At 44.4% G+C, this 26,846-nt stretch overlaps 1 protein-coding gene across 3 annotated transcripts in view; it reads left to right on the top strand.

Moving 5' to 3' along the window:
- EXTL3 (exostosin like glycosyltransferase 3) overlaps nt 1–21,417 on the top strand; it is a 131,821-nt gene extending 110,404 nt beyond the window's left edge. For all 3 annotated transcript variants that reach the window (XM_027549027.1, XM_027549026.1, XM_027549028.1), the window contains exons 5-7: nt 2,856–3,000; nt 7,754–7,882; nt 18,311–21,417. In XM_027549027.1, the coding sequence (XP_027404828.1) occupies nt 2,856–3,000; nt 7,754–7,882; nt 18,311–18,520 (484 nt within the window). In that variant the 3' untranslated portion in view covers nt 18,521–21,417. The remainder of the gene's footprint in view (nt 1–2,855; nt 3,001–7,753; nt 7,883–18,310) is intronic.
- The last annotated feature ends 5,429 nt before the right edge of the window (nt 21,418–26,846 follow it).

Below are 26,846 nucleotides of genomic sequence, written 5' to 3'. Positions count from 1 at the left end.
TGGACCTAGAGGTTATCAGACTAATGAAGTCAGTTAGAGAAAGTCAGATACCATATAGTATCACTCACATGTGGGATCAAAACAATGATGCAGGTGAGCTTATTTACCAAACAGAAACAGACCGAGACACAGGACGCAAGTGTGATGGTTCCAAAGGGGGAACGGGGAGGGGGGCTAAATCTAGGAATTTGGACGTAAAAGATACACACTACTATACATGTGTCATTTCGCAGAGCTGTACACGGCTGAGCGACTAACATGCACATGTATATAAAATAGATAACAAGGACCTGCTGTGCAGCACAGGGAGCTCTATTCAATATCTTGTAATAACCTTTAATGGAAAAGAGTCTGAAAAATAATATATATAACTTAGTCAATTTGCTGTGCACCTAAAAATTGTAAATCAGCTGTACTTTGATTTAGAATCAGTAAATAAATACATCCATAGAAACTGTCCCTCTGGCAAAAGATAATGTGGATCTTGGCCGACTTCAGCTTATGTAGCAAAGAAGGAAATAGTATGTTTTTAAGTGATGGATAAGAGACCCAAGAGAACTGAAAACATGTATCTGTACAAAAACAGTCCCTGACTGTTCATAGCAGCATTATTTATAAGAGTCAGTAAGTATAACATGATTCAGCTTATATGAGGCACTCACAGTAGTCAGGTTCATAGAGACGAAGTAGAATGGCGGGTGCCTGGGACTAAAGGAAGGCAAGAATGCCAAATGTTTAATGGGTCAGGTTTTAGATTGGAAAGCTGGAAACATTCTGGAGATAAATGATTGTGATGATCATTTAACAGTGGGAATATACTTCATGCCATTGAACTATATACTTGAAAATAATTAAAATGGTAAATTTTGTGTCATGTGTGTTTTGCCACACACCAAAGAAAAATCAGTTGTCAAAAAAGCTAAAACAAGAGAAGTATAATCAGAATGTCCATCAGCTGATGAATGGATAAACAAACATATATCCATACAGTGGAATATTACTTGGCAACAGAAAGGAATGAAGTGCTGACACGTGCTGCAACATGAAAACAGGCTAAGTGAAACAAGCCAGTCACTAAAGGTCACGTACTGTGTGAGTCCGTTTGTGTGAAATGTCTGCAACAAGCAGAGCCATGGAGACAGAAGGTAGATTAGTGGTTGCCGTGGGAGACTGGGGTTGGGGGTGAATGGGAAATGACTGCTAAACTGCTAGTGGCTATGGAGTTTCTTTTCATTAATAGGTTATGAAAATATTCTGAAGTGGTGATGGTTGCATATATTACATACTAAACCCCAGCAAGTCATAAACTTTTAAACAAGTGAGCCTTCTATGTGATTTATATCTCAATAAACTTTATTTTTAAAAAGAGCAAAAGTGTAAGCTTTGCAGTGAGGGATCATGGACTGGAAGGTAGGTTTCTGTTCCTGGAGGCATTTGAAGGGATCAGTATTTTTAGGAGTATTGATATAGCCTTCGGATATGCTGTTGGTATTTATTAACAATCCTTATATTCTGTAACTGTCAAAATATATTATTAAAATATAGCTTTTTAGGTGAGTGTTTGGAAGTCTGTGTTCGGAGATAAATGAGGATAGAGTTTGGGTGGGATGTGGCAGGACGCCCATCTAGACGGCTGCTATGTTGATATAAGTTGTAATTTCTCATCTTCTGGGCTAGACTGTGTGTATGTGTGTGTCTGTGTATGCATCGTCAGTCGTGTCCAACTCTTTGTGACCCCATGGACTGTAGCCTGCCAGGCTCCTCTGCCCTGGGATCTCAGGCAAGAACCCTGGAGTGGGTAGCCATTTCCTTCTCCAGGCGTCTTCCCAGCCTAGATATTGGACCCTCGTCTCCCGCATCTCCTGCGTTGACAGGTGGGTTCCTTACTGCTGGACCGCCTGGAAAGCCCATTGGACTAGGTTAGTTGCTTTCAAACTTAACAGGAGAGGGACTCTTGAAATGAAATCTTGTGTGCTTTAGGAGCTGAGGTTTCATGGGTGATGAGGGACTTTGTTAGGCAGTTTGAATTTCTGTTGGAGTGAGGTGGAGGGAGGCGGTGGTGGATCCTTTTTTATGGTACACCTGAAGCACTTATGCAGGACTGTGGATTTCAGCCTATGAAACGGATTTTGTTTGTTGTACCTTACCTAGAGGTAAAGTAAATTTGGAGATGTTAGAAAAGTTTATCCTGGAAACATTCCCAGCTTATTTCTTACATTTATGAAGCCTTTCATTTGTAGGGTTCTGTAGACCACTGCTTTTCATGGTACAGATTTCCACCTCAGCTCTGCTCCAATCAGAATTTTAGACTGTTGCACCTAACTCCAGGCAGCAGTCTCCTGTGGTTAGATCGGGGTCACTCAGTAAAAGAGGAGTTAAGTATACAATGTACATAGATTATGTACAAGTCCTACCATACTAGTATGTTACGATCTTTAAAAGTAAAGCTTAAGAAATTAAATAATATTAAAAAGAAATAGATATAAAAATTACCTTCTTTCTGCTTCTTAGCAGATTATTGTACTTACCCCATCCTGGAAACCTTTAACTGCCTTAGACTCCTTAGAGCCTTTCCGTGTTTCTCCAGCTTGTTCTGTATGCAAGGGCTGGAGAGATGCTGGCCCCCAGCATCAATAAGTTAGAGGATTGATAGGCAGGTGCTTATTAAGGAAACTGTGGGTGATACTTTGTTTTTATTCTGTTTGGTTTGTGATTGATTTGGTATATAAAATTAAAAAGAAAAAAGTAACAGCTCAAAAAGAGAGATCCTGCAAAATAGAGGCAATGATTTTACACATTTCTGATAACCTTAGAGCTTGGTACTCAGGTGTGTGCATATGCTTGTGTTTTATGAGGGTGTGGAGAGAAGCACGGGACCGCATTGTGGGTTTCCCTGGCCGTTACCATGCGTGGGACATCCCTCATCAGTCCTGGCTGTACAACTCCAACTACTCCTGTGAGCTGTCCATGGTGCTGACAGGTGCTGCCTTCTTCCACAAGGTAAGAAAGGGCTGGTAGGATTGGCATGACTTGGTCAGAGTTGAGCTTTTGTGTGGCAGTGAAATGCTGCTTTAAATAAAGATAACTCTCCTAATGCTTCTTACATATCCCTTGCTTGCTAGATTTACACTACTTCTATCTTTAAAGACAGTGATCAAGATGATTATAGCAACTCTAGAATGAAGTCAGGATGGGAAGGCTGCTGCATTGGCCATTAGAAAATCAGTTTATCTTCCTGAGCATTGGCTCTCCCTCAGTAAAACTGAGAGCACTGGGGCAAAACATTTTCCAGTTTCCCCACAGCCATTCTGGACATGGCCTGGCCAACAAAAGGCTGAATGTAGCCCTCTCCTGATTCAACCACCTCTGTCCCAGGCCCCACCACAAGCTTCTGTCCATTCAGGCTCTGCAAGTTCTGTTTGATTCCTTAGAGCTTTTAATTTTCACGTTGCTTCACGCCCTGATTTCTGTTGAGTATTTAGGATGCAGACCCGTCCAGTCATTACTCCTCTCTTGTACTGTTGTTGCTAAACTGTTCTGTTTTCTTGCTCCTGACTAATCTTCTCTCTCCATTTCATCTGTTCTGTAAAATAGCCCCTGGGCACATGTGGCTGCTGAGCACTTGAAACGTGACTGGTCAGTGCTGAGATGTGCTCTCAGTGTACAGTATTGTACGTACCAGACTTTGAAAACTTAGCATGAAAGAAAGAGTGTAGACTATCTCTTTACTAGTTTTTTATATTGATTGTATGTTGGGTGAGTAAGTGTTAGTTTCTCAGTTATGTCTGACTCTTTGCCATCCCATGGACTGTAGCCTGGCAGGCTCCTCTGTCCAAGGAATTCTCCAGGCAAGAATACTGGAGTGGGTATCCTTCTCTAGGGGATCTTTCCAACCCAGGGATCGAACCCATTTCTCCTGCATTGCAGGCAGATTCTTTACCATCTGAGCCAATAGGGAATGATTGTATGTGCTGCTGCTGCTAAGTCACTTCAGTTGTGTCCGACTCTGTGCGACCCCATAGATGGCAGCCCACGAGGCTCCCCCGTCCCTGGGATTCTCCAGGCAAGAACACTGGAGTGATTGTATGTGCAATTATTTTATAAAGTGCAATTATTTTGGATACACTGGTTTAAATTAAAATATGTTACTAATTAATTTTACTGTTTCTCTTTATTTCTTAAAACTGTGGCCACTAGAAAATTAAAAATGACAGATGGGACTGCTCCATACCTTCCCTCCCAGGTCCTCTCTTTAGGCTGTGAAGAGCCCCTGTTCTGGGATGGCCAAACTGCCTGTACCCCCACTTCACAGAAAACCTCCTCTGTCTCCTTGATCTGGTTGAAACCTGACTTTTCTCTGAGGACAGTGCTTCCCCTTCAGCCTATTCCTTCCTTCCAGGGACCGTGATTGAGACTATTCATTTCCCCACACTTGTACCCTGGAGCCAGGTAGAGAGAACCATTCCACTGCTCACTGGTGACTCTTCTTGACAATTGCTTCTCACTTGTCATGTGAAATCACATTTGAGACTCGTTGTATCTGTCTTGTTGCTCCAACTACCAACCTCCTAAGTCATCCGTTCATGGTCAGCAAAGATGTTACCACCTGGCCTGTCATCCTGATCTCCACTCCGTGCTCTCCTGACCAACCCAGCCAGGACCCTATCTCCCTATAATTATTGAAGTATTATACTTCTAGTGGCTCAAATGGTAAAGTGTCTGCCTACAATGCGGGAGACCTGGGTTCAGTCCCTGGGTCAGGAAGATCCCCTGGAGAAGGAAATGGCACCCCACTCCAGTACTCTTGCCTGGAGAATCCCACGGACGGAGGAGCCCAGTAGGCCACAGTCCATGGGGTCGCAAAGTCGGACACGACTAAGCGACTCCACTTCTTCACAGGGTTCTACTTCTATCTAGCGCTTTTCTTTTTTTTAAATTTGGTTCTTATTTTACTCTGGAGTGTGGTTGATTTCCAGTGTTGTGTTTCAGGTGTGCAGCAGAGTGATTCAGTTGCACATGTTACACACGTAGCTGTTCTTTTTCAGAGCCTTTTCCCATAAAGGTTATTACAGAATATCGAGTAGAGTCGCCTCTGCTCTCAGTAGGTGCTTGTTGGTGATCTAGTTTATGTATAATTGCCGAGTGCTCTTCTTATTTTGTGTTGTCCTTGTGTCCTCTCAAGCTCTTGTGGCTTTTCTCAGCATCCATAAGCTGGTGATACCCAGCCTTGCCTTTCCCCGAGAGCTTCACTTGTAAATTTATTTTCAGGACATTCCTGTATTTCTCCTAGTACTTCAAACTGAACTTTTCCCCCCAAAGTTTCCTTGTTTGCCCTTTGGAAGAAACTAAGTTGGCCTTCCCTAGTCTAGAGCAATCAAGTTATTTTTTCTTTTTACTGTAAGTGCCTATCAGTAAAAACTTTTGGTACCTCACAAATGTATGTATGTATAAATTATAGTATGTGTACTATACTACCATACTTACAGAAATTTTTATATGGTTGAGATAAGATGAAACACTTTCAAAATAATAGTCTCACTAAATTCTTAAATTTTAGTGAGAGCAATGACTGAACATGCCTTTTTATTTTTGAAAATCTTGATTTGACACTTTGTATACTGGCAGGTCAGTGTTCTGTTTCTAAATTGGTCTGTTTCTAAATTAAGCACATTTCTGATACTTTGTTTTAATCACTGTCCCTGGAAGAAATACCTTATTGCCCTGCTTCCAAAGTCCTGATGCTTATCTACCAATTTGGTAGTATTTTGTTGAAATTGTTGAATTTTCATCTTCTATGGCACCAATTTTTTTAAGCAAACTAATGAGCAGAAATTGCATTTTATATTTTAGAGTAGGTTCTAAATTCACTGAAACATTAAGAAGATTTTTAAACAGATTACAAAGTTTCTCTGTGTTTTAAAAATTATTTTTGGCATAAAGATAATATAACAGTGGAAATACTTCTAAATATTTGTTTTCATAATGCTTTCACCATATGCTTTTAAGTCAGTTCTTTTTTCGTATAATGTCATGTTTCCCTTGATAAAGATATGGATTTTTAATTAATAAATATTCTTATTAGCATGCTAATGATAGGCAGTGGCCAGTTAAAGGGTCAATCTTTCTTTTCGTAAAAGAAAGATGTATAATTCATCTTTTAAGTTCACCATCTCTTAAGTATTTTGTCACAAGATAACCAGCAAACCACTGTTGGGTACAAAAATTTTATGGTTGTTTTGCTGTATAGATTCTACCATTTAAGGTAAAAAGATACCTAAGTCAGTTTTATTGGACACCTCACCTGTTCATTCATCATCAGCATATTGCACCAGATCTCGCTTACCATTTGTGGTGTTTTATGGCATTTATTCACTTCTGTGGTGCAAATATTCTTGCCATGACTGAGTTCAGGTTAACAACATGAGTCACTGAGCGTGGCTGTTGGAAGAGATGAGCAGTTACATGCCAGTTTCGTAGTATTTTCACCAGACAGTTACAATAGGCACGAGCAGCCTCAAGATGACAGTAAATGTGGGACTTCCCTGGGGGTCCAGCGTTTAGGACTGCACTTCCACTGCAGGGGATCGAGGGTTCGATCCTTTGTTGGGGAACTAGGATCTTGCATGCCTTGCAGCGCAACCAAAAAGTTAAAAAAAAAAAAAAAGATGATAAATGTAATAAATAGTTATAATTGTGTTAACTAGTTAAATAAGTGATGAGCTTTAGGTATTTATTGGCTTTTAATATAATGTATTTAGTTTTCAGTTGTCATTTAGTCGCTAAGGCGTGTCTGACTCTATGACCTCATGGACTGTAGCCCGCCAGGCTCCTCCGTCCATGGGATTCTCCAGGCAAGAATACTGGAGTGGGTTGCTATTTCCTTCTCCAGGTGATCTTCCCAACCCAGGGGTAGAATCCGCGTCTTCTGCATTGGCAGGCAGATTCTTTACTGCTGAACCACCAGGGAATTAAAGTATGTGTAATTCTATTTTTAATAATGGCTGTTTTTCATAACAAGGTCACAAAATTCCTAAAATCCCTGAAAGTTCAGCAGTCGACATTCATTGGTAGGTGTGAGCCAGTGCACACCTGTGGACCTTGTGGGACATGTTAAGAACTTAGGCTTAATCTGAGTGAGATGAGAAGCCATTGAGGGGTTTGGAGTAAAGGAGGCCCATGTTTTAATACGATTGCTCTGCTGTGCTGAGGATGGACTGATGGGAGCAAGAAGGCAGCAGGGAGGCCGATCAGGAGGCTGTGAACAGTGTGGGCCAGGGATGAGGGTGGCTTCAGGCAGGGCTAGCCTGTGCCCAGACTGAGAAGTGAGGCCCTGCGGGATCTGCCATCTCATTACTCAGTGACTTACTGAGGTCTGAGAAGATAACCGGACTTTCCTCCTCGCTTACCCTTGCTTTGTCAGAGAGAACATTGTTCAGCTGAACGAGTATCCAACCGAATTTGATAGATGTTTATGTTGTTGCAGAATCACTGTGGTACCAAGCATGAAGGTTTGATTCTCAAAGAGGGTGATAATGGCAGTTTGGATGGGCTGATTCTTCAGTGTGGAGGATCTGCCTTGCAGGTGTTCAGCATCCCTGGACCCACCTCCCTAAATGCCAGTGGTGCTTCCTGGAGATTGCCACCCCCAACCTCCCCCACAACATGCTTCCTAGCAGCCCTGCATGTATTTTCACTGAAAGGCAAAGAACTGTGGCCTCTAACACAGTATGTGCTTCTGTTTCTGCCCCGGCAGTATTATGCCTACCTGTATTCTTACGTGATGCCCCAGGCCATCCGAGATATGGTGGATGAATACATCAACTGTGAGGACATCGCCATGAACTTCCTCGTCTCCCACATCACTCGGAAACCCCCCATCAAGGTAGGGCCCCGCCGTGTACGGGACTGGGGGTGCGTGTGTACTCAGCTCACTTACTTTGTAATCGTGCAGTGCATAACTCAGTGTACTTCAGAGTTCTCGTCTGTGAAACGGGATGATGAGGCCACCAGCCAAATAGGATCACTTCAGGGTTTAATGAGGGCCTTCACTTCCTAAGGTGTAAATGGATAGAAATCAGTGATTGGAATTTGAATGGGGAAATGTTACATCTTTAATTTTCACTGATCTTGAATTGGAATTTATCCTTTTTATCAGTTATAAAACAGGCTGTAATTCATAAGAGGATTGGTGGTAACTGATTTTTCACCGGAACTCACAGATACTTTCCTATCACGTTATGTTTATTGTGAAGTATTGTTAACTTTCCTCACTTCTTTGAAATTATGGCAGTTACTAACTTTTCCCTGGATTGTGTTACCTCTAAAAGAGTACATGTATTTCTGTGTTTCGGTATTACCTGTTTCCTTTGTTGTTGTTCAGTCCTTAAGTCGTGTCTGACTCTTTGCAACCCCATGGACTGCAGCACACCAAGCTTCTCTGTTCTCCACCGTCTCCCAGAGTTTGCTCAGATTCATGAGAAGGCAATGGCACCCCACTCCAGTACTCTTGCCTGGAAAATCCCATGGGCGGAGGAGCCTGGTGGGCTGCAGTCCATGGGGTCACAAAGAGTAGGACACGACTGAGTGACTTCACTTTCACTTTTCACTTTCATGCATTGGAGAAGGAAATGGCAACCCACTCCAGTGTTCTTGCCTGGAGAATCCCAGGGACGGGGGAGCCTGGTGGGCTGCCGTCTATGGGGTCGCACAGAGTTGGACACGACTGAAGCGACTTAGCAGCAGCAGCAGCAGCATGTCCATTGAGTCAGTGATGCTATCTAACCATCTCATCCTCTGCCATTTCCTTTGTAATTTCTTATATTGTACATGTCTAAAAGCATTTTAAGGAGGGTCCACAGGCTTCCCCAGACTACCAAACCAGAATGGGAGGTGGTGTGTCCTTGGCACCCAAAATATAAGAATTTCTGTGTGTAAAACTCTAAGAATAGTGCCTGGCACATAAGTTCTTCATAAGGTATTTATACAAAACAAAAGTACCCCCTAAATTGTAGAAATTTGAGTGCTTTCTCTGTCTTTGAGTTGGTGAGTAGATTTGACCAGACTATTAGCAGTTTCATACTTGGTGCACAGGAAGACCAGTCCCATCACTGTCTGTCATTATTGTGGATTCAGACAAGTGGAAGCGCTCCTGGTGAGGGCTACGGTCAAGGCCTTGTAGCAGTTAATACTAGAGCGTCTGTCAGTTCCGATTACTAGTGTTTGTGACCGTGCTCTGTCAGTGTCTTATGTTACGGATTCACACCTGATGTCCTCATATTATTATCATCAACAAGTCGTATTATTTAATTTTGTAAAATACTTTTAACTTCATGGATATCATTAGGGCCATGAGTAAATAATAATTTGGTGTATATTTCATTCTTCTTCTTGTACATTTTGAATGTAAGTTCTAGACTAAGTAGCCACTAGGCTGAACAAATAATGATGGTCAAACTGTATCTTTAGTTTCAAGCAAGAGTGGTAACTAGAGAACACTGATTCCAGCAACAAAGCAAAACAGACAAGTAGAGAAGCCCCTGGGGCTTTATGCTTTCATTCATACCTATTCCAGCCTTTTGCCAAGTGTGGCTCAGGGTCATAACTTAACTCCTGGTTACCCCATAGTTTCTCAGATTCTTTAGCCTTCTGCTAAAGCCTTGTAAGAGAAGAATAATTAGCAGAATAATGCACCAAATTGTGTGTTTTTTTTTTAAACTCTGAATGATGATAGTATTTTTATATAAAATGACATGTTTTCCAGTTACAGTGGTAGATCTGATAGTAAATGATAAAAAAAAGCATACTTCTTTGTGAATTCTAAGGAAGGGAGGCAAAGGTCTTATAAAGAAATTAACGATGGGTGCACTTTTCTGGTCCTTATTTATCCTTTCTTGTGTAGCCAGGGACTGGACTCGAGCGAGATGTTTACTTTCTAATTATAACTCCCTATTAGATCATAAGACATTATTCATGAAAATTTAAAGTATCTGAGTGATTAGGTACCTAATAATACCATCAGTCACATTAAGCACTCACAGACGGGGTGCATTTTTCATCCTCATGGAAGCATGTTTGTTCTGTTATTAGGCCAGTGTTTCATTGGTTAAACGTCTCTCCAGTGTAGAGAGTGAGGTGGAAATAATTTGTTTATGGTATACATGATTCTTTGGCTACCTGGTGTGAAGATCCGATTCAGTGGAAAGACCCTGATGCTGACAAAGATTGAAGGCAAAAAGAGAAGGGGGCTGCAGAGGATGAGATGGTTAGATAGCGTTACTGACTCAGTGGACATAAATCTGAGCAAACTCGGGGGGATAGTGAAGGACGGGGGAGCGTGGCATCGCAGAAGGTCAGACATGACTTACCGACTGAACAACAAAAGTGAAAACTGGAAAAATTAGAATGACTTTTTAAAGTCAGAGGCCCAGTAAGTTGAGCCTGTCTTCAAATTCTGAGTCCAGTTGTTTACTTCATATTATAGAACCAGTTTGAACTCAGTATTTTCATTAATTTACCTAATTTTATCCGGTATATATACTATTTTATATTGTAAAGTAGTAATTTTTTTTTTGCTTTAAATACTTCAAATTTTCACTGTCCCCTCCCTTGTTACAATTAGGAAAGCATGACTGTTTTAGGTGATAGCTATATTCTTTCAATAATGTTAATATCTTGACAATATTGAGTAAATAAACCACACAGGGTTAATTTCATCTTGTTCCTTTGAATAATGTCCTATTATTTTTTTGAAGAGGAGAGATCTAGAATGTAAATAGACTTCATTCAGAAAAAAGGATGAAAAACTCATAAAGCATTGAGAAGACAGGTGGAGATGGCTTATGGGATAAGGAAGTAGAGAGACAATACATAAGTAAGTGTCTTAATATTAATGCTGAGTAACTTCTCAACATCTATTCAAGATTTTCCTTACCATTACTAAGCAGAACTTTACTTAGATTAAATTACTTGAAATATTCCTGTGTAAAATATAATCCATGATGTTGCTTTAGTAAGTGTTCAAACTTCACTTTATACAATTTACTTTACTCTGCTTAATGTTTTATTATGTTACACACACACACACAGTTGTTTGGTTGCTCGGTCACGTCCAGCTCTTTGTGGCCCATGAGCCCAGCACACTAGGCCTCTCTGTCCATTACTGTCTTCCTGCGTTTCCTCAAACTCATGTCCCCTGAGTCAGTGATGCCATCTGACCGTCTCACCCTCTGTTGCCCCCTTCTCCTCTGGCCCTCAGTTTTTTCCCCCCTCTCTCTCTGTGTATATTATGTAGCCACTGGACCACCAGGGAAGTTCCTATATATACATTTTTTTTTTTAAATAAATGTATTGGGGTTGCAATCACAACATTTTTTTAGTAGTGGGTTACATGATTAAAAACATTTGGAAACCACTGCTTCAGTGAAAATACCTTTGTAAAAGGAGCATATATAAGGAGAAAATGCCGTATAAAAGCAGTATAAATACCTTTTTGTGCCAGAGTGGAGTCACTTGCAGGTTAAGAGACTTTTCCCCCTGAGGTTGAGTGCTGGCGTCTGAGATGAGGTACAGGGAGAACAGAGTAGAATACTGGACACGGATGTGGTTTGATTACAGCCTGCCTTCTCTAGGCCCTGACATCCATCTCCTGCTGCAGTCGAAGCTGATGGGGAGGGTAGTAAGTGACACACTGTTGTCTGTAAACTGGAAGATGTCTAGAGAACTGCCGGCGGGTGAGAGGGTGGCGGAAGGGGATGGTGGAGTCCTGTGGAGGGACCTCTGGGGGTCATGACTTCTTCAGAGTTTTATCTCTGGTGTGAGTGTCCCTTGGCGCCCTGGCCTGTGGTTATGATCACTCCTCAGTTTCAACTCTAGCAACTGGACTTCTGATGGCTGATACTGGCTGTGGGTGGTAAGTATTCTTCAGCTGGAATTAACAGGATGGGCCATCCAATTTTAATTGTTTTCTCAGTTTATCGTAGTAATAATAATTTTAAAATTATTCAGGAAAAAAATATATTCAGAAAGAAAATAGAACATGCAGATTTAAAAAACCTAAATAGAACTACTGGAAATGAAAATTATAGTTATTAAAATGACAGTCTTTGTGAATGGGATAAAATGATAAGACAGCTGAAGAGAAAGTTAATGATCTAGTAGATGATGCGTGAATAATGTGAATACATTTCTGAGAAGGTATTATGGAGATATAAAGAGATGGAAAATAAGAAAGATGAAGAGATGTGAAGGCTGTAAAATCTAACACAGTGCCAGAAAGGGAAGACTAGAGAGATGGGAGGGGCAGTCCTGAAAATACAATATGAGAATTTCCAGAATTTATTGACTGCATGGGGCCTTCTCTGGTGGTTCCTGCAGTGTGTTAGACTGGAATTCGATACCTGGGCCGGGGAAATCCCCTGGAGAAGGGAATGGCAACCCACTACACTGTTCTTGTCTGGAGAATCCTATGGACAGAGGAGCCTGGTGGGCTACAGTCCACGGGGTCACAAAGAGTTGGACGCAACTAAGCAAAACACGCAACACTGACTGCATGAATACTATAGCAAATATTACACTTAATTGTGAAAGTCTAGAAGGTCCCTGTTGAAGTCAGTAGTAAGATAAGGTTTGGTTCAGTTCAGTCGCTCAGTTGTGTCTGACTCTTTGTGACCCCATGAATCGCAGCACGCTGGGCCTCCCTGTCCATCACCAACTTCTGGAGTTCACTCAAACTCATGTCCATCAAGTCAGTGATGCCATCCAGCCATCTCATCCTCTGTCGTCCCCTTCTCCTCCTGCCCCCAATCCCTCCCAGCATCAGAGTCTTTTCCAGTGAGTCAACTCTTCGCATGAGGTGGCAAAAGTACTGGAGTTTCAGCTTTAGCATCAGTCCTTCCAATGAATACCCAGGACTCATCTCCTTTAGGATGGACTGGTTGGATCTCCTTGCAGTCCAAGGGACTCTCAAGAGTCTTCTCCAGCACCACAGTTCAAAAGTATCAATTCTTCGGTGCTCAGCTTTCTTCACAGTCCAACTCTCACATCCATACATGACCACTGGAAAAACCATAGCCTTGACTAGACAGACCTTTGTTGGCAAAGTAATGTCTTTGCCTTTTAATATGCTGTCTAGGTTGGTCATAACTTTCCTTCCAAGGACTAAGTGTCTTTCAATTTCATGGCTGCAGTCACCATCTGCAGTGATTTTGGAGCCCCCAAAAATAAAGTCTGTCATTGTTTCCACTGTTTCCCCATCTATTTCCCATGAAGTGATGGGACCGGATGCCATGATCTTCATTTTCTGAATGTTGAGCTTTAAGCCAACTTTTTCACTCTCCTCTTTCACTTTCATCAAGAGGTTTTTTAATTCCTCTTCACTTTCTGCCATAAGGGCGGTGTCATCTGCATATCTGAGGTTATTGATATTTCTCCTGGCAATCTTGATTCCAGCTTGTGCTTCTTCCAGCCCAGAGTTTCTCATGATGTACTCTGCATATAAGTTAAATAAGCAGGGTGACAGTATACAGCCTTGACGTACTCCTTTTCCTATTTGGAACCAGTCTGTTGTTCCATGTCCAGTTCTAACTGTTGCTTCCTGACCTGCATACAGGTTTCTCAAGGTTACCCAGTAAATAAATGGAAGTAGAGACCACATCCACATTCACATGGTCAGGATAGCAGTTCTCCCCAGGTGTAAAATGTCGGTGTAACTCTAATCAAAATCCTGTTAGGTGGCAATAAAATTAACCACCACACCATCAAAAAAACCCCTAAATTCTAGTAGAATACTTTATTTGGTTTAATTTGGCTTGGAGTGAAACTTGACAAAGAGATCCTCAGATTTGTGTTGAAAGGCAAAGAGCCAGGATAGCTAAGGCACTAGTGAGGAAGAGGGCAGCTGACCCTGTCAGAAAGCATGGCTCGGTATTAAAGTACATAATCAGGACAGATGCCTGTGATCTTGGCACAGAAACTGACAAAGTCAGTGCTACAGGGCAGAATGCAGACACAGGCCCATGCCTGCATGGAAGCTTGACATATGATAAAGGTGGCATCTTGGGAATAACACTTTCTGTATGGAACAGAAGTACATGTCATACCATACACAAAGGAAATTCCAGATGGCGTAATAAACCAAGTGTTAACAGCAAACTTTAAAACTTCTAACAAAAAATACAGAAGTATTTTTGTGATATAGACAGAAACAAAAAGTACAAAATCTGAAGGAGAAGATTGATTTGTTGGAATGTATTAAAGTTCAAAGCTTTGTTCAAAAAACTGTATATCTAGATGTGACGTTTGCAGTCCTGGTACATGACAAAGAATTGATACCCAGATAAAGGATTTCCAAAGGAGAAGACTACTCAGTTGATTCATTAAGTATGTAAGAAAGTAGTTCAGTGTAGTAGAAACCTAGATGATTAATGAACATGTGGAAGGGTGCCGATCTTCTGTAATAATCAGGGAAGTGGAAGTTAAAACAGTGTGATATAGTTTATACCATCAAGTGGGCAGAAATGAAAGTGTGATGGTACCAGATGGCTATAAGGATGTGTAGAAATTGCAGATGTTGATCAGGGCTGGTGGGTGTACATTGGGACATTTATTTTGAAGAAAGTTTGGTTTTGTCAAGTATAACTGAAGGTCATGTTCCCCATGGCATTGCAGGAGAGGAAAGGAGGGAGGGAGTGGTGGCATACGGATTAACTCTTCGTAATATTCTGTTTCTTTTGCAAAAAAAAAAAAAAAGAAAAATATATGTGTAGCCTAAAACAAATAGGACAAAGTGTCAGTATTTGACAAACCTGGTGAGTTTGCTTGTTTGTTGTCTTCTTCCCCCCTTTAAGCATAACATTTCATTCATATGTTTTAACCGATAGTAATGTATGTTTCATACACACATAGCCATATTTGATTCTTTTTGGAGATACTTATTTATTTGGCTGTGTTGGATCTTGGTTGTGGCATGTGGGATCTAGTTCCCTGACCAGGGATGGAACCTGGGAGTGCATTGGGAGAGCTGAGTCAACAAATACCCGTGCAATAAAAATGATAACTAAAAATGAGAAAGTTTAACATTCTCACTACCAGCTCCTTGTATATGTATCTTGGTAATCCCGGCCTGCTGCTTCCCTCCATTGATAACTGCTACCCTGAGTTTAGTTTTAAAATTCCCCTTCCCCTCCTCTCTTAAAAAGAAAAGCGTTTTTACCGATGTATATTCATTTCTAGGGCTTTCCTTGTGGTTCAGATGGTAAAGAATCCGCCTGTAATGTGGGAGACCTGGGTTTGATCCCTGAGTTGGGAAGATCCTTTGGAGAAGGGATAGGCTGCCCATTCCAGTATTCTTGGGCTTCCCTTGTGGCTCAGCTGGTAAAGAATCTGCCCGCAATATGGGAGACCTGGGTTTGATCCCTGAGTTGGGAAGATCCCCTGGAGAAGGGATAGACTGCCCACTGCAGGATTCTGGCCTGGAGAATTCCATAGACTGTATTGAATAGTCCATGGGGTCGCAAAGAGCCCGACACGACTGAGCGATTTTCACTCACTCATTCATCTCTAAGTGATTGGCGTCTTTAAATTTTATGTAAATGAAATCAGACTATATGTGTTCCTCTGCATTTAGGTTTTTAAGAAGTCAGTCTGTGAGCTCAGTCAGTGTTGATGCTTGTGACTGTAGTTTATTTTCATTGCCCCAGAGTCTTAAATAGGCTCTCCCCCATACCCTTCTAAAAGTTTTAGGTTTTGCCTTGTTGTATTTAAATCACTAACCCTTGTTGAAGTGATTTTTGTGTATAATGTGGGCTAGGGCCCCAATTTCTTTTTTTTGTCTCCTAAGCAGCATTCATTGCACACTCAGTTCACCCATGCCCAGTGGCGTGCAGTGCTGGAAGGTCACTCAGCACACGTCTGTGTGCACGTGGGTCTATTCACGTGTTCTTTACTCTGGCCTGCTGGTCCAGTTTGTTCACGTGCCAAATTCACATGAATTGTCATAGCTTTAGAATTAGTTTTTGTATTTGCTAAGACAGGTCCCCTCTAACGTAATCTTGTACTTCAGGAGTGTCTTGCCTTGCATGCGCCCTCCTGCAGGGATCTATCCAGAAGGGCAGAGTGTGCGCTGGGCCCCAGGAGGCAGGTGGCTCAGCTCAGAGCAGGAAGGAGAGCTCAGCTGCGGGAATGATAGCTTTTTTCTGTTCCAGGATCAGTTTTCAACTTTAAATAAATGGAATCATACAGTTATCTCTTTCCACGTCTCTCAGTCTTTTTTTTTTTTTTTTTAAATAATGTTATTTATTTATTTATTTATGGCTGTGCTGGGTCTTCGATGTCGCTCAGGCTTTTCTCTAGTTGCGGTGCCCGGGCTTCTCACTGTGGTGGCTTCTCTTGTTGCGGAACACGGGCTCAGGGCTGCGGGCTTCAGCAGTTGTGGCTCCCCGCCTCTAGAGCGCAGTCCAGTGCTTGTGGCGCGTGGGCTTCGTTGCTCTGAGGCCTGTGGGATCTGCCACATCAGGGATTGAACCTGTGTCTCCTGCATTGGCAGGCGGATTCTTTACCACCGAGCCACCAGGTAAGCCCTCCATGTCTTTTCATCTTGCTTTCATATTTCTTTAAAGCTTTTTTCCAGTATTTTCCATTCTGGGAATACTTTTTATCACTGATTTTCTCTTCACCCATCCACTGAGTATCTGATTTAATTCAGTATACTTTTTTTTCTTCCCAGTTTTATTGAGATGTAATTGACATGCAACTTACTGATTTGCCTTACAAACCATCACGAGATGATGATCACAATAAGTTTATGTACTTTCCGTTTCTGTTGTTCTGTTTGGTTCTTTTTCCTTTTCTTTTTTGATTGCGCCACGCAGCATGTGGGATCTTGGTTCCCTCCCCAGGGATTGAACCCGCACTGCCTGCGTTGGAGGCGTGGTGTTGACCACCGCCTCACCAGGGGCCTCCTCATCTGGCTCCTTTTCATGTCCGCATGGGCTTTTTCTGATAGCCCCTGTTTCTTCCATCAGACCTTGGGTAATCTTCCAACATCTCACTGTGCACCTGAGGCCCGTTTGCCGTTCCTGTCTCTCAGAGTCCTGCTGCTGGGCAGCGTTTCTTCTGTTGTTTCTTTCTGCATATTCTCCTCCATGTGACCCATCCCTGTTGTGCGATTTTTGACTGTGAGGTCATACTCTTTGGATGCTACTGACTGCCCTGCTTTGAGGCCTGGATCTGAGAGGGCTTGCACTTGTTTCTCTCACGTGCCTGGGCTCACCCCCTACTTAAGACCTGTTCACGCTAAACTAGCATATTGGGACACACAGGTGACATAAGTTGTAGCCTCAGCTATGTGAGGCCGGCTTGAGGTTATAGTTTCTCAGAGGGGATTTTCCTCCTCCTCTTGGAGCTCAGACTCAGAAGGAAGCGGTGCTTCACCACCTTGCTCTGTGGGGCCGCCTCCCACCCACGTGGCCTTCCGCTTGTTTCTGTGGCTTCAGCATGTTTCTGATCTGATTTGATGACAGTGGCTGCCCCAGCTTCCGGAAGACTGGAGCTCCTGGCTGTTTCTCCGGATTCAAGCCTTCTCACTCCTTTGACTTCTGAGGATTTCATTTCTTTCCTTACAAGCTCAGCCAGTATGTTTAAAGAGGTGGTTTCTATATTTCGTCCTGCCTTTTCGGGCATTCTCTGCTGAGGGGCTTAGATTGTCGGGGCTGCTGTGTTGCCGACGGTGAAGCTGTTGTGTTACTCTGCGTACATTCCTGATTGCTGGAAATTCATCATCATAATAACCTGTAAACTATAATATGATCACTTTCCCTTGTCTTTAAATATGACTTTCTTAAACTTCTTTTTAATGGATGTGCAGTATTTTATAATTATTTAACTAGTCCCCCTTTGATGGGTAGTTTTCCAGTATTTTCCTGTTCTTTTTAATGGATGTGCAGTATTTTATAATTAACTAGTCCCCCTTTGATGGGTAGTTTTCCAGTATTTTCCTGTTAAAAACATGAATGAAATGAACAGCTTTGTACCTACAACCTCTGGCTGTGCACCCAGGAGAAATACTAGAAGTAGAGTCGCTGAGGCTTCAAGGCTTTCAGTATCTGTTGAATATGGACCATTTGGAAGGCACGTCCTTACCAACAGTGTAGCTGTCGAATATGTCCCTGTGAGGAAGAGGACTCTGTGAGTGAGCGTGGGCATCGGGCTGTGTGTCGTCGCCATGGAAACGGAGGCCTCCTAGACTGAGCTGCGGGGCCTCTGTCAATGTTAGCACCGTGGTTCTCACCCTCTGCCCTTTCTTCCCGGCTCCCAGGTGACCTCACGGTGGACTTTCCGATGCCCGGGCTGCCCTCAGGCTCTGTCACACGACGATTCCCACTTCCACGAGCGGCACAAGTGTATCAACTTCTTTGTCAAGGTGTACGGCTACATGCCCCTGCTGTACACGCAGTTCCGCGTGGACTCTGTGCTCTTCAAGACCCGCCTGCCCCACGACAAGACCAAGTGCTTCAAGTTCATCTAGGGGCCTTGCACGGCAGGGCGAGGACGAGCAGAGCGGGGCAGGCGGCTCGGGGGCCCTGGACACTGAAGGGCCTCAGGAACGCCCACCATGGTCGGGCCAGGCCCTCTGCTGGGAGAGGCGCAGGGGGGCGGGAGGGGCGGGCTGCCTTGCTCCTGAAGTGGGCGGCACCGGGCCCGGAAGCCTGGTCCCAGGCCACCAGGGCTCCCTAAACAGGGCACTGACGATAGCTTACACTGAGGACCATGGGGACTCTGGGGAGTCACTCACACAGCTCACGAGCCCAGCACAGCTGGCTTGTGGTTTTTTAATTCACTAACAACTATTATTATTATTTAAAGAGTTTCAGATTTGCCGTTCAAGGTTTATTTATATATATGTGTGTGTATATATACACATATGTGTGTGTGTGTATATGTGGGTGTATATGGATATATGCACACACACTCACAGACATATACATATGTATGTATTCGAGGGGGAGCTTGGCGTTTCTGCCCATCTCACAAAGTGAGGGTCCCACCGTGGTGGTCTGTATTTTGGTGGAGAAGGATCCTGGCCTTCCTGTATCTGGCTCGTCCTTAAAGATGGTCTCTGTCCTCCCCAGGGGCCCCTGTGTGCAGAAACAAGAAAGGGCTGGCGTGGCCCCGGGGGGGTCTTGCCTGAGTTCAGACCTGTGGGTTGGCTCCTTCCCCGCTTCCTGTTGCCAGCAGCGCTCTGTGGCTCGAGTTGTCCTGCACTCGAGTTCTCGGTGGGATGGAGGGCCTGTGTATTTGGGGCAGCTGAGTTTCCCTGCCTGGGACAGGTGGGTCGAGGACTCCCTGCTGGCTGTGCTGTCTGTGTACTTGACCTGGCTCTCCTTTCCCCGCTGTCTGAGAGTGAAGACAGGAAGGACCGAGACCTGCAGACAGACCCCCAAATGGTTCATTTTGTTTGACCCTCCTTTTAAGGACCTGTTGTGCTTTGGCTGCAGACTTTCCTGAAGGTTCTCTCACGTACAGAGCAGATGCCTGGCGGCTACACTTCAGGGGGGTCTGAGTGGTTGGTTGCAGGTCGGCCGACTCTCTCCGGCTCAGAGCAAGTGAGCACAGCACCCTTTGATCCCCACCCGGCTGGCCGGGAGCCACAGCAAGGCACCTGCCTTGGGATGATACCTGGGTGAAATTCACCTTCCCCACCCCATCTGGACCCGCATCCTATAGTCCTAGATCCCTCAGGCCGGGTGGGTGTCAGGCCCTCCCCGGGGTTGGTTTGGTCTATGTCAGAATGATGGGAGGATAGGATTTGTTGGGTTAAGCTCAAATCCAGCCTGAAATTGAACAGGTGTTCATATCCCATATTACCACTTGCCCCTGTGGGTTTCAGTCTCTATTTTCCTGGGCTGAAATAGAAGGAAGGTTTTTTTTTCTGGAGGTGGCAGCAGTAGGGGAACTGAAGAGAGTGGTGTCACTGGCGTTGGCTGGGATGTAGCACGTGACCGCTGCCGCTATTTCTGGACACCCCGTTCCTCTGGTGAGGCTGAGTCGAGGAGGTTCCCCTCAGTGACTGAACACAAGCTCGGGCCTGTCCTGGGCACGCACATGCCTTAAGCCAGCTCCCTCCTCCCCGGACCTCCACCTCCCATGCACCTATTTCCAGGGGGCACATCCATCTCTGACCTGCCTGCCCACCAGAGGGTCCTCTTCAGGTGTCACCTGAAGCCAGCTCTGTCCTGGAGGGAGCACCCTGGAGGGCTGAGGGACCTGCCCTGTTTGGGGGGCAGGACCGGGCTGTGTCTTCCTGACGTCCCTGCTGGCATCTCCCTGTGTCTCCCCTGCTGAGGCTGCTTCCTAGGAAATGGGCTCTGCTGCTCGGCAGCCCAGGGAAGGGGTCCAGACCCCCGCCTCCTGACTTTCTAATTACTCCTCCTTTGACCCTGGACTTGATTCTTTTTAGCAGTAGCCTTCTTCCCTTTGGGAAGCCAAAGAGTGTGTTGTTTTGAGCTATAAATGTGGCTGCTATTTTTATCTTGTCTCTTTTAATGTGAGGAACCCCTGGACTGCCTCTGAGCACGGGGTCCCTGGTGAGAAAGTAGCCGTGTCAGGACCCGCCGAAGTGGAGCCAGGGCACGGGGTCCTGAGTGTCAGGGACAGATCCGGAGCAGCTGGTGCTCTGAGGTGGTGGGTGACATCACAGGGCACTGAAGGGTGGTGGGGGGAGGTGATGTTGGAGCAGACGATGGGGCTCTGTTGGACCTGAGCGTGACTGACTTGGAGGAGCCGGGACTGCAGGCTCTGGTGGACACGGGCCGCGTCTGTAAAGGACACTCCTCACGGCGAGAGGCGGGGGCAGGGCTCTCGGGGGCCTGGTCCGGTCTCCCAGAGAACAGCCATCACATTTTGCAAGATGGGTTAGGGGGCCGCCCAGATCCAGGCTTCCAGTGCCTTTGACGCCTGTTGTTTACCTTGGGGAGTCCAGAGTCGTCTGCGCCACCTGGCTGACTCCTGGAGCCTGGCACAGCCCTGCAGACACACGAGACGTCGTCAGCTGTTCCGTGAACACCCACTGCCGTCTGCGCTCCCAGAGCCCAGCGCATCCTTGCTCCCCAGTGGGCCAGTCTGCTCTCTCCCGAGAGACACCCACCTGAGGGGAGGCACCCACCAGACTTGCGCCGTGGGCCTCCGCCTGTGTGCGCCGCTCCAGCAGGGCCCGGGCACCGTGCCCCAAGGAAGAGTCCCTCCGGAGCGGCCTGCCTGTGTGAATGTGGGCGCTCCTCTCTGCAGCGCTTGTGTTCTGGAGGGGCAAGCTCTACTAATACCCACGCCATGTCCATCCACCCCACCCCTTTTCCAGTCATGAGCACAATGGTCTTACGTTGGGTTTTTGTAAAAAAAATAAAAAATAGAAAATGGAGACTACAAGCAGCTTGGAGGTCTTTTATGATTTTTCTCTGCAGGACGGAGGAGTGGCCGGAGGACAGGCGCCTCCTGGTTCCAGGAACCCCCCACCCCCCACCCACTGTGCACGGCCTGTGGCCCCTTCTTCCTGCACGGCTGTGCTTGCCTCGGGCCTGGAGTGGCCTGCGTGCCTGAGCCCAGGTGATGCTGTTGGGGGCATGGGCAGCCTTGCGCATATCTAGTGTCCGTTTCCAGGATGGGTCACTAGATTAGATCTAGAGGAACTTAGGTGTCACTGATCTGGTTTGAGTGCAGACATGGGATGGCACGGGGCACATGTTTCCCACCTCTCTCACGGTGACTTTTAAGTGTGTGTGGCGTGGTGCTAGGGAGCTCCCTGTGTGTTCCCTGGCCCAGAGCAGGGGGCTGGTTTATAATGGCCCCGTCAGGGGTCACGAAAAGCACGTGCATCTAGCTGGTGCTTAACTGGCTGCCTGTGGTCCCAGGCTTCTGCTCAGCCACGGGATCAGAGCCATCCTCAGGGAGAGAACACTGAGTCAGACTTGGAGATGGATGGAGACAGGAAGGAGGATGGGAAGCCAGGGAGAAGCTGAGTTGGGGTGCTCCTCTCTGGGTTCGGCAGTTGCGAGTTTGGACACGGACTTGGGCAAACTTTGGGAGATGGTGAGGGGAAGAGAAGCCTGGTGTGCTGTAGTCCATGGGGTCGCGAAGAGTTGGGCATGACTGGAAGACTGAACAGCAATGAGAACCCTAAGAATGCCTGGGACGGGAAGCCCAGCATTACTCGGAAAGGAAGGTTGACAACTGATGAGGTAGGTTTGTGGCAGGTGAGGGGGAGGATGATGTCGTATCAGGTGGGGATGCCTGCCTAGGTCTGGAGTGGTGGCTGCCAGGGTGCTGTTCTTCCAGCCAGCCATCTCCTTGTTATAACTTGTCCCAGGACCAGGGAAGCTTGAGGAAGTTGCACCAGGCTGTGGAAATGGGGGTCTCACTAGATGCAGAGGTGACACGTCTAACTTGGGTTCTGTTCCCAAGTTACTTAGTTCTGGCTTGGACCTAACAAGGTAAACCAAAGTGGTCAATGTTAGTGGTTGATATTATTGTCATTGAAATAGAAGATTCCACAATATTTGCAAAACTGTGGTTAAGAAAGTGTGTTTAAGGATGCTGGATTCAAATCCTGGGTCACCCATTAAACTGTGGTGGGAAACATGTTATATTTTAAACTTCTCATCTATAAAATGGTAAGACTTGTGCCCACATCTTGAAGACATGTTGAAAATGAACGTTTATGTGACGAGTCCACTCTGGCATACAAGAGAAGTGGACTATTGGGGTAACATACCGGAAGGTTCTCAGTGGCTGTTTCTCCACTTGTTTTTTAAAAAGCTTACTTAAGTTGGAGGGTAATTACAGTGTTGTGGTGGTTTTTGCCTTACGTGAATATGAATTGGCCGTAGGCATGTGTGTGTCCCCCCATCCTGAGCCTCCCACGCCCCACCCTCCCCCGCCCATCCCCCCGGGTCGCCACAGAGCCCTGGCATACGTCAGACTTTGCTTGGTTATCTGTTTACTCGTGGTGATATATATGTTTCAGTGCTGTTCTCTCAAATCACCCCACCCTCTCCTCCACCGTGTCCAGAAGTCTGTTCTTTATGTCTCCTTTGCTGCTCTGCGCGTAGGGTCATCAGTACCATCTTTCAAGATGCCCTATATATGCGTTAATGTATGGTATTTATCTTTGTCTTTCTGACTTCCCTCTGTATAATAGGCTCTAGGTTTATCCGCCTCGTTAGAACTGACTCACGTGTGTTCCTTTTTATATCTGAGTGTTATTTCAGTGTGTGTATGTGCCACAACATCCTTATCCACTCATCTGCGGGTGGGCATCCAGCAGTTGTCAGTAGTGCTGCAGGAAACGCTGGGGTCCATGTGTCTTTTTCAGTTCTGGTCTCCTCAGGGTATATGCCCAGTAGTGGGATTGCTGGGTGGTGTGGTAGTTTTATTCCTAGTTTTTAAGGGAATCTCCACACTGTTCTCCATAGTGGTTTTATCAGTGCTTGCATTTCCATCAACAGTGCAAGAGGTTCCCTTTTCTCCACGCAGTCTCCAGCATTTATCGTTTGCAGGCCGTTTTGATGATGGCCATTCTGACCGGTGTGTGATGATACCTTTTTGTGGTTTTGATTTGCATTTCCACTTGTTTTAATGCCAGCTCATTCAGGTCTCAGCTGAAGCACTGTCTTCAAGAAACCCACCCTGCTCAGAAGTTGCTGCTTACCCACCCTCGCCACTGTCTCCTGTTGTGGGGGCTGCCCTGGCACTGTCATAGGTGTGCTCCCCACACCAGGTTGTGAGCCTCCGCAGAGCAGAGCACTGGAGCGCATTGCCACATATGTGTTTTGTAGATATTGCCCCAGTTTGGAGGTTGCTTATCCATTTTATGGTATCTTCTGATGAGCAGAAGCTTTTTTGCTGAGATCTAATTTATAACTTTTTTTTTCTTTTTTGTTGCTTTCTGTGACTTGAGAGCCCTGTGCCTAACCCAAATCAAGAAGGTATTCTTTTAATTTTTCCACTAAAAGCTGTACAGTCCAGGCTCCATCTCAGGTTAATACTTGTGTATGGTGTGTGGTAGTGGTCGAGGTTCTATTTTTTTTTTTTTTTGGGCTGTCTAGCTGTTCCAGCTCCACTTGTTAAAAAAGAATTTCCTTTCTCCATTCAATTGATTGGGGCCTTTCTTGACAACATAATGACTGTCTGAGCTCTCTCTTCTGTTACTGATTTGTTGCTAATACCAGGCTGTCTGGATAAATGTAGTTTTTTTGTTTGTCTTGAAACAAAAGTAGCATAAATTCTCTAACTTGCTTATCTTTCTTAGAATTGCTTTGAGTGTTTATAGTTACATTGTATTTCTATAAATTTTAGAATTAGTTTGTCAAATTTTTTCTAACCTGCTGGAATTAAATTTTTAAAAAATTCTTATAAAATACATAGAACTTAAAATGATTTCAGCCACTTTTATTTTTTAATTGAAGTATAGTTGATTTACCATGTTAATTTCTGCTGTACAGCAAAGGGACTCAATTATACATATATATATATTTTAAATATTTTTTGATTATGGTTTATCACAGGATACTAAATGTAGTTCCTGTGCTGTGCAGTAGGATCTTGTTTATCTCTTCCATATGTAATAGCTTACATCTGCTAACCTCCCACGCTATCTCTCCCCTAAACCTCTCCCCTCTGACAACCATATCTTCTGTTTCTATTTCATAGATAGGTTCATTGTGTCATAATTTAGGTTCCACATATAAGTGATATGTGGTATTTCTCTCTCACTCTGACTGCATGCAGCGTGTATGATAATCTCTGGTTGCATCCGTGTTGCTGCCAATGGCATTATTTTTCTGGCTCAGTAGTATTCCCCTGTATATATGCACTGCATCGTCATCCATCCGTCGGCCAGTAGGCGTTTAGGCTGTCTCCATGTCTTGGCTGTTGTGAGCGGCGCTGCTCTGGACATACAGGTGCCTGTATCTTTTGGATTAGAGTTTTGTCTGGGCATTTGCCCAGGCGTGGGATTGACGGTGATGAGAATTCTTTGCCTATCATCTCTTCTAGGAGTTTTATGTGTCGCATCTTATGTTTAAGTCTTCAGACCCTCATCCTGAATTTATTTTTGTGTATGGTAAGAGGATGTGTTCTAACTTCAACTCACATGTGGCATTTTAGCCACTTTTAAGTATACAGTATAATGGCAGTAAGAACATTCACGATGTATAACCATCACCACCAGCTATTTCTAGCACTTTGTCTTCCTGGGTAGAAAGGCTGTGCCCATTAAGCTGGAACTCTCCATTTCCCCTTCCTTCCAGCCCCTGACACAGCCTCCGTTATTTTTCTATGAATTTGTCTATTCTGGACAAACATATAAATGGAGTCATAGAGTATTACAGCTTTTTTGGTCTGGCTTTTTAAATATAGCATGTTTCAAGGTTCATCTATCTTACAGCATGTATCAGAATTTCATTCTTTTTTATGGTTGGACAGTGGTTTCTTGTTTGTGTACAAACAATTGCAGCATGAAATACTGGTTATCCATTCACCTGTTGATGGATACTTGGGTTACTTCCATGTTTTGGCCGTTGTAAATACTGTGATGAACATGGATGTACAAATTTCTTTTGTGTAGATACCAATGAGTGGAATTGTTGGATCATATGGGAACTCAATATTTAACTTTCTGAGGAATGGCCAAACTGTTTTCCCACAGCTGCTGTTCCATTTAATACTCCCACCAGCCACACACAAGGGTTCAGTGTCTTCACATCCTTGCCATTACTTGCTTTATAATTAATAATTTTAAAATCATAGCCATCCTAGTAGATAGATGTGGAGTGCACCTCACCCAGGGTCTGATGGACATTTGCCTAACGACTAACCATGGGCAGTCCCTTTTCATGTACTTATTGGCCATTTGCATTTATTATTCAGAGAAATGACTATTCAAGTCCTTTGCCCATTGGAAAGATATCGGTTGGGGACTTCCCTGGTTAAGCCTTTGCCTTCCAAGGCAGGGGATTCGATCCCTCGTTGGGGAGCTAAGATCCAACATGCCATGGTCAAAATAACCAAAACAAACAAATGAAAAAAGAGGCAATACTGTAACAATAAAGATTTAAAAAATGGTCCACATAAAAATTTTTTTAAAAAGCTTTTTAAAACTGGGTTGTTTATTGTTGCTGTTATGGGATTTTGATGAGATTATATTGAATCTGTAGACCAGTGGGTAGAATTGAAATATAATAATACTGAGTCTCTAATCCATAAGCATGCTGTTCTCTCTTCATGTATTCAGATCTTCCCTAATTTCTATCATCAAAAAATTTGAGGCTTTTTATGTAGAGATCTTACACATCTTTTCAAAAGTTTATTCCTAAGTACCTCTTTTCACACTATTATGAGTGGAACTGCTGATTTTTAAAAAGTTCTTTTTCTAATTACTTATTATATTACTAATTCTAGTAGTTGTTGGGATTTTTTAATTGTTTGGAGGATAATTACAATATTGTGATGGTTTTTGTGATACCTCAGCATGCATTGGCCACAGGTATACATGTGTTCCCCCCCCCCGCCCCGCCCCTCCCCGTCCTGAATGCCCCTCCCGCCTCATCCTATCCCTCTGGGTTGTCCCAGAGCGCTGGCTTTGCTGCCCTGCTTCATGCACTGAAGATTTTCTGTGTAAGTAGTCTTTTGCTCATAGTCCTGGAAATCTGCCCCTGTATCCTTAGGAGAAGTCTGGGAGGAACCTGTACCTGGTCTGTTCTTCTGGTGAGCTAAGTCCTCAGAGACAAGCAATGCACAGGATATAACAGGTGTTAATAAATGCTCAGAGGGGTAGAAGGGCCCACAGACGACTGGAAAAG

Source organism: Bos indicus x Bos taurus, chromosome 8 (genome assembly GCF_003369695.1).
Source record: "Bos indicus x Bos taurus breed Angus x Brahman F1 hybrid chromosome 8, Bos_hybrid_MaternalHap_v2.0, whole genome shotgun sequence".
NCBI classification, from domain to species: domain Eukaryota; kingdom Metazoa; phylum Chordata; class Mammalia; order Artiodactyla; family Bovidae; genus Bos; species Bos indicus x Bos taurus.
The sequence above is the reverse complement of the archived record's forward strand: the minus strand, read 5'-3'. Positions and strand labels throughout refer to the sequence as shown.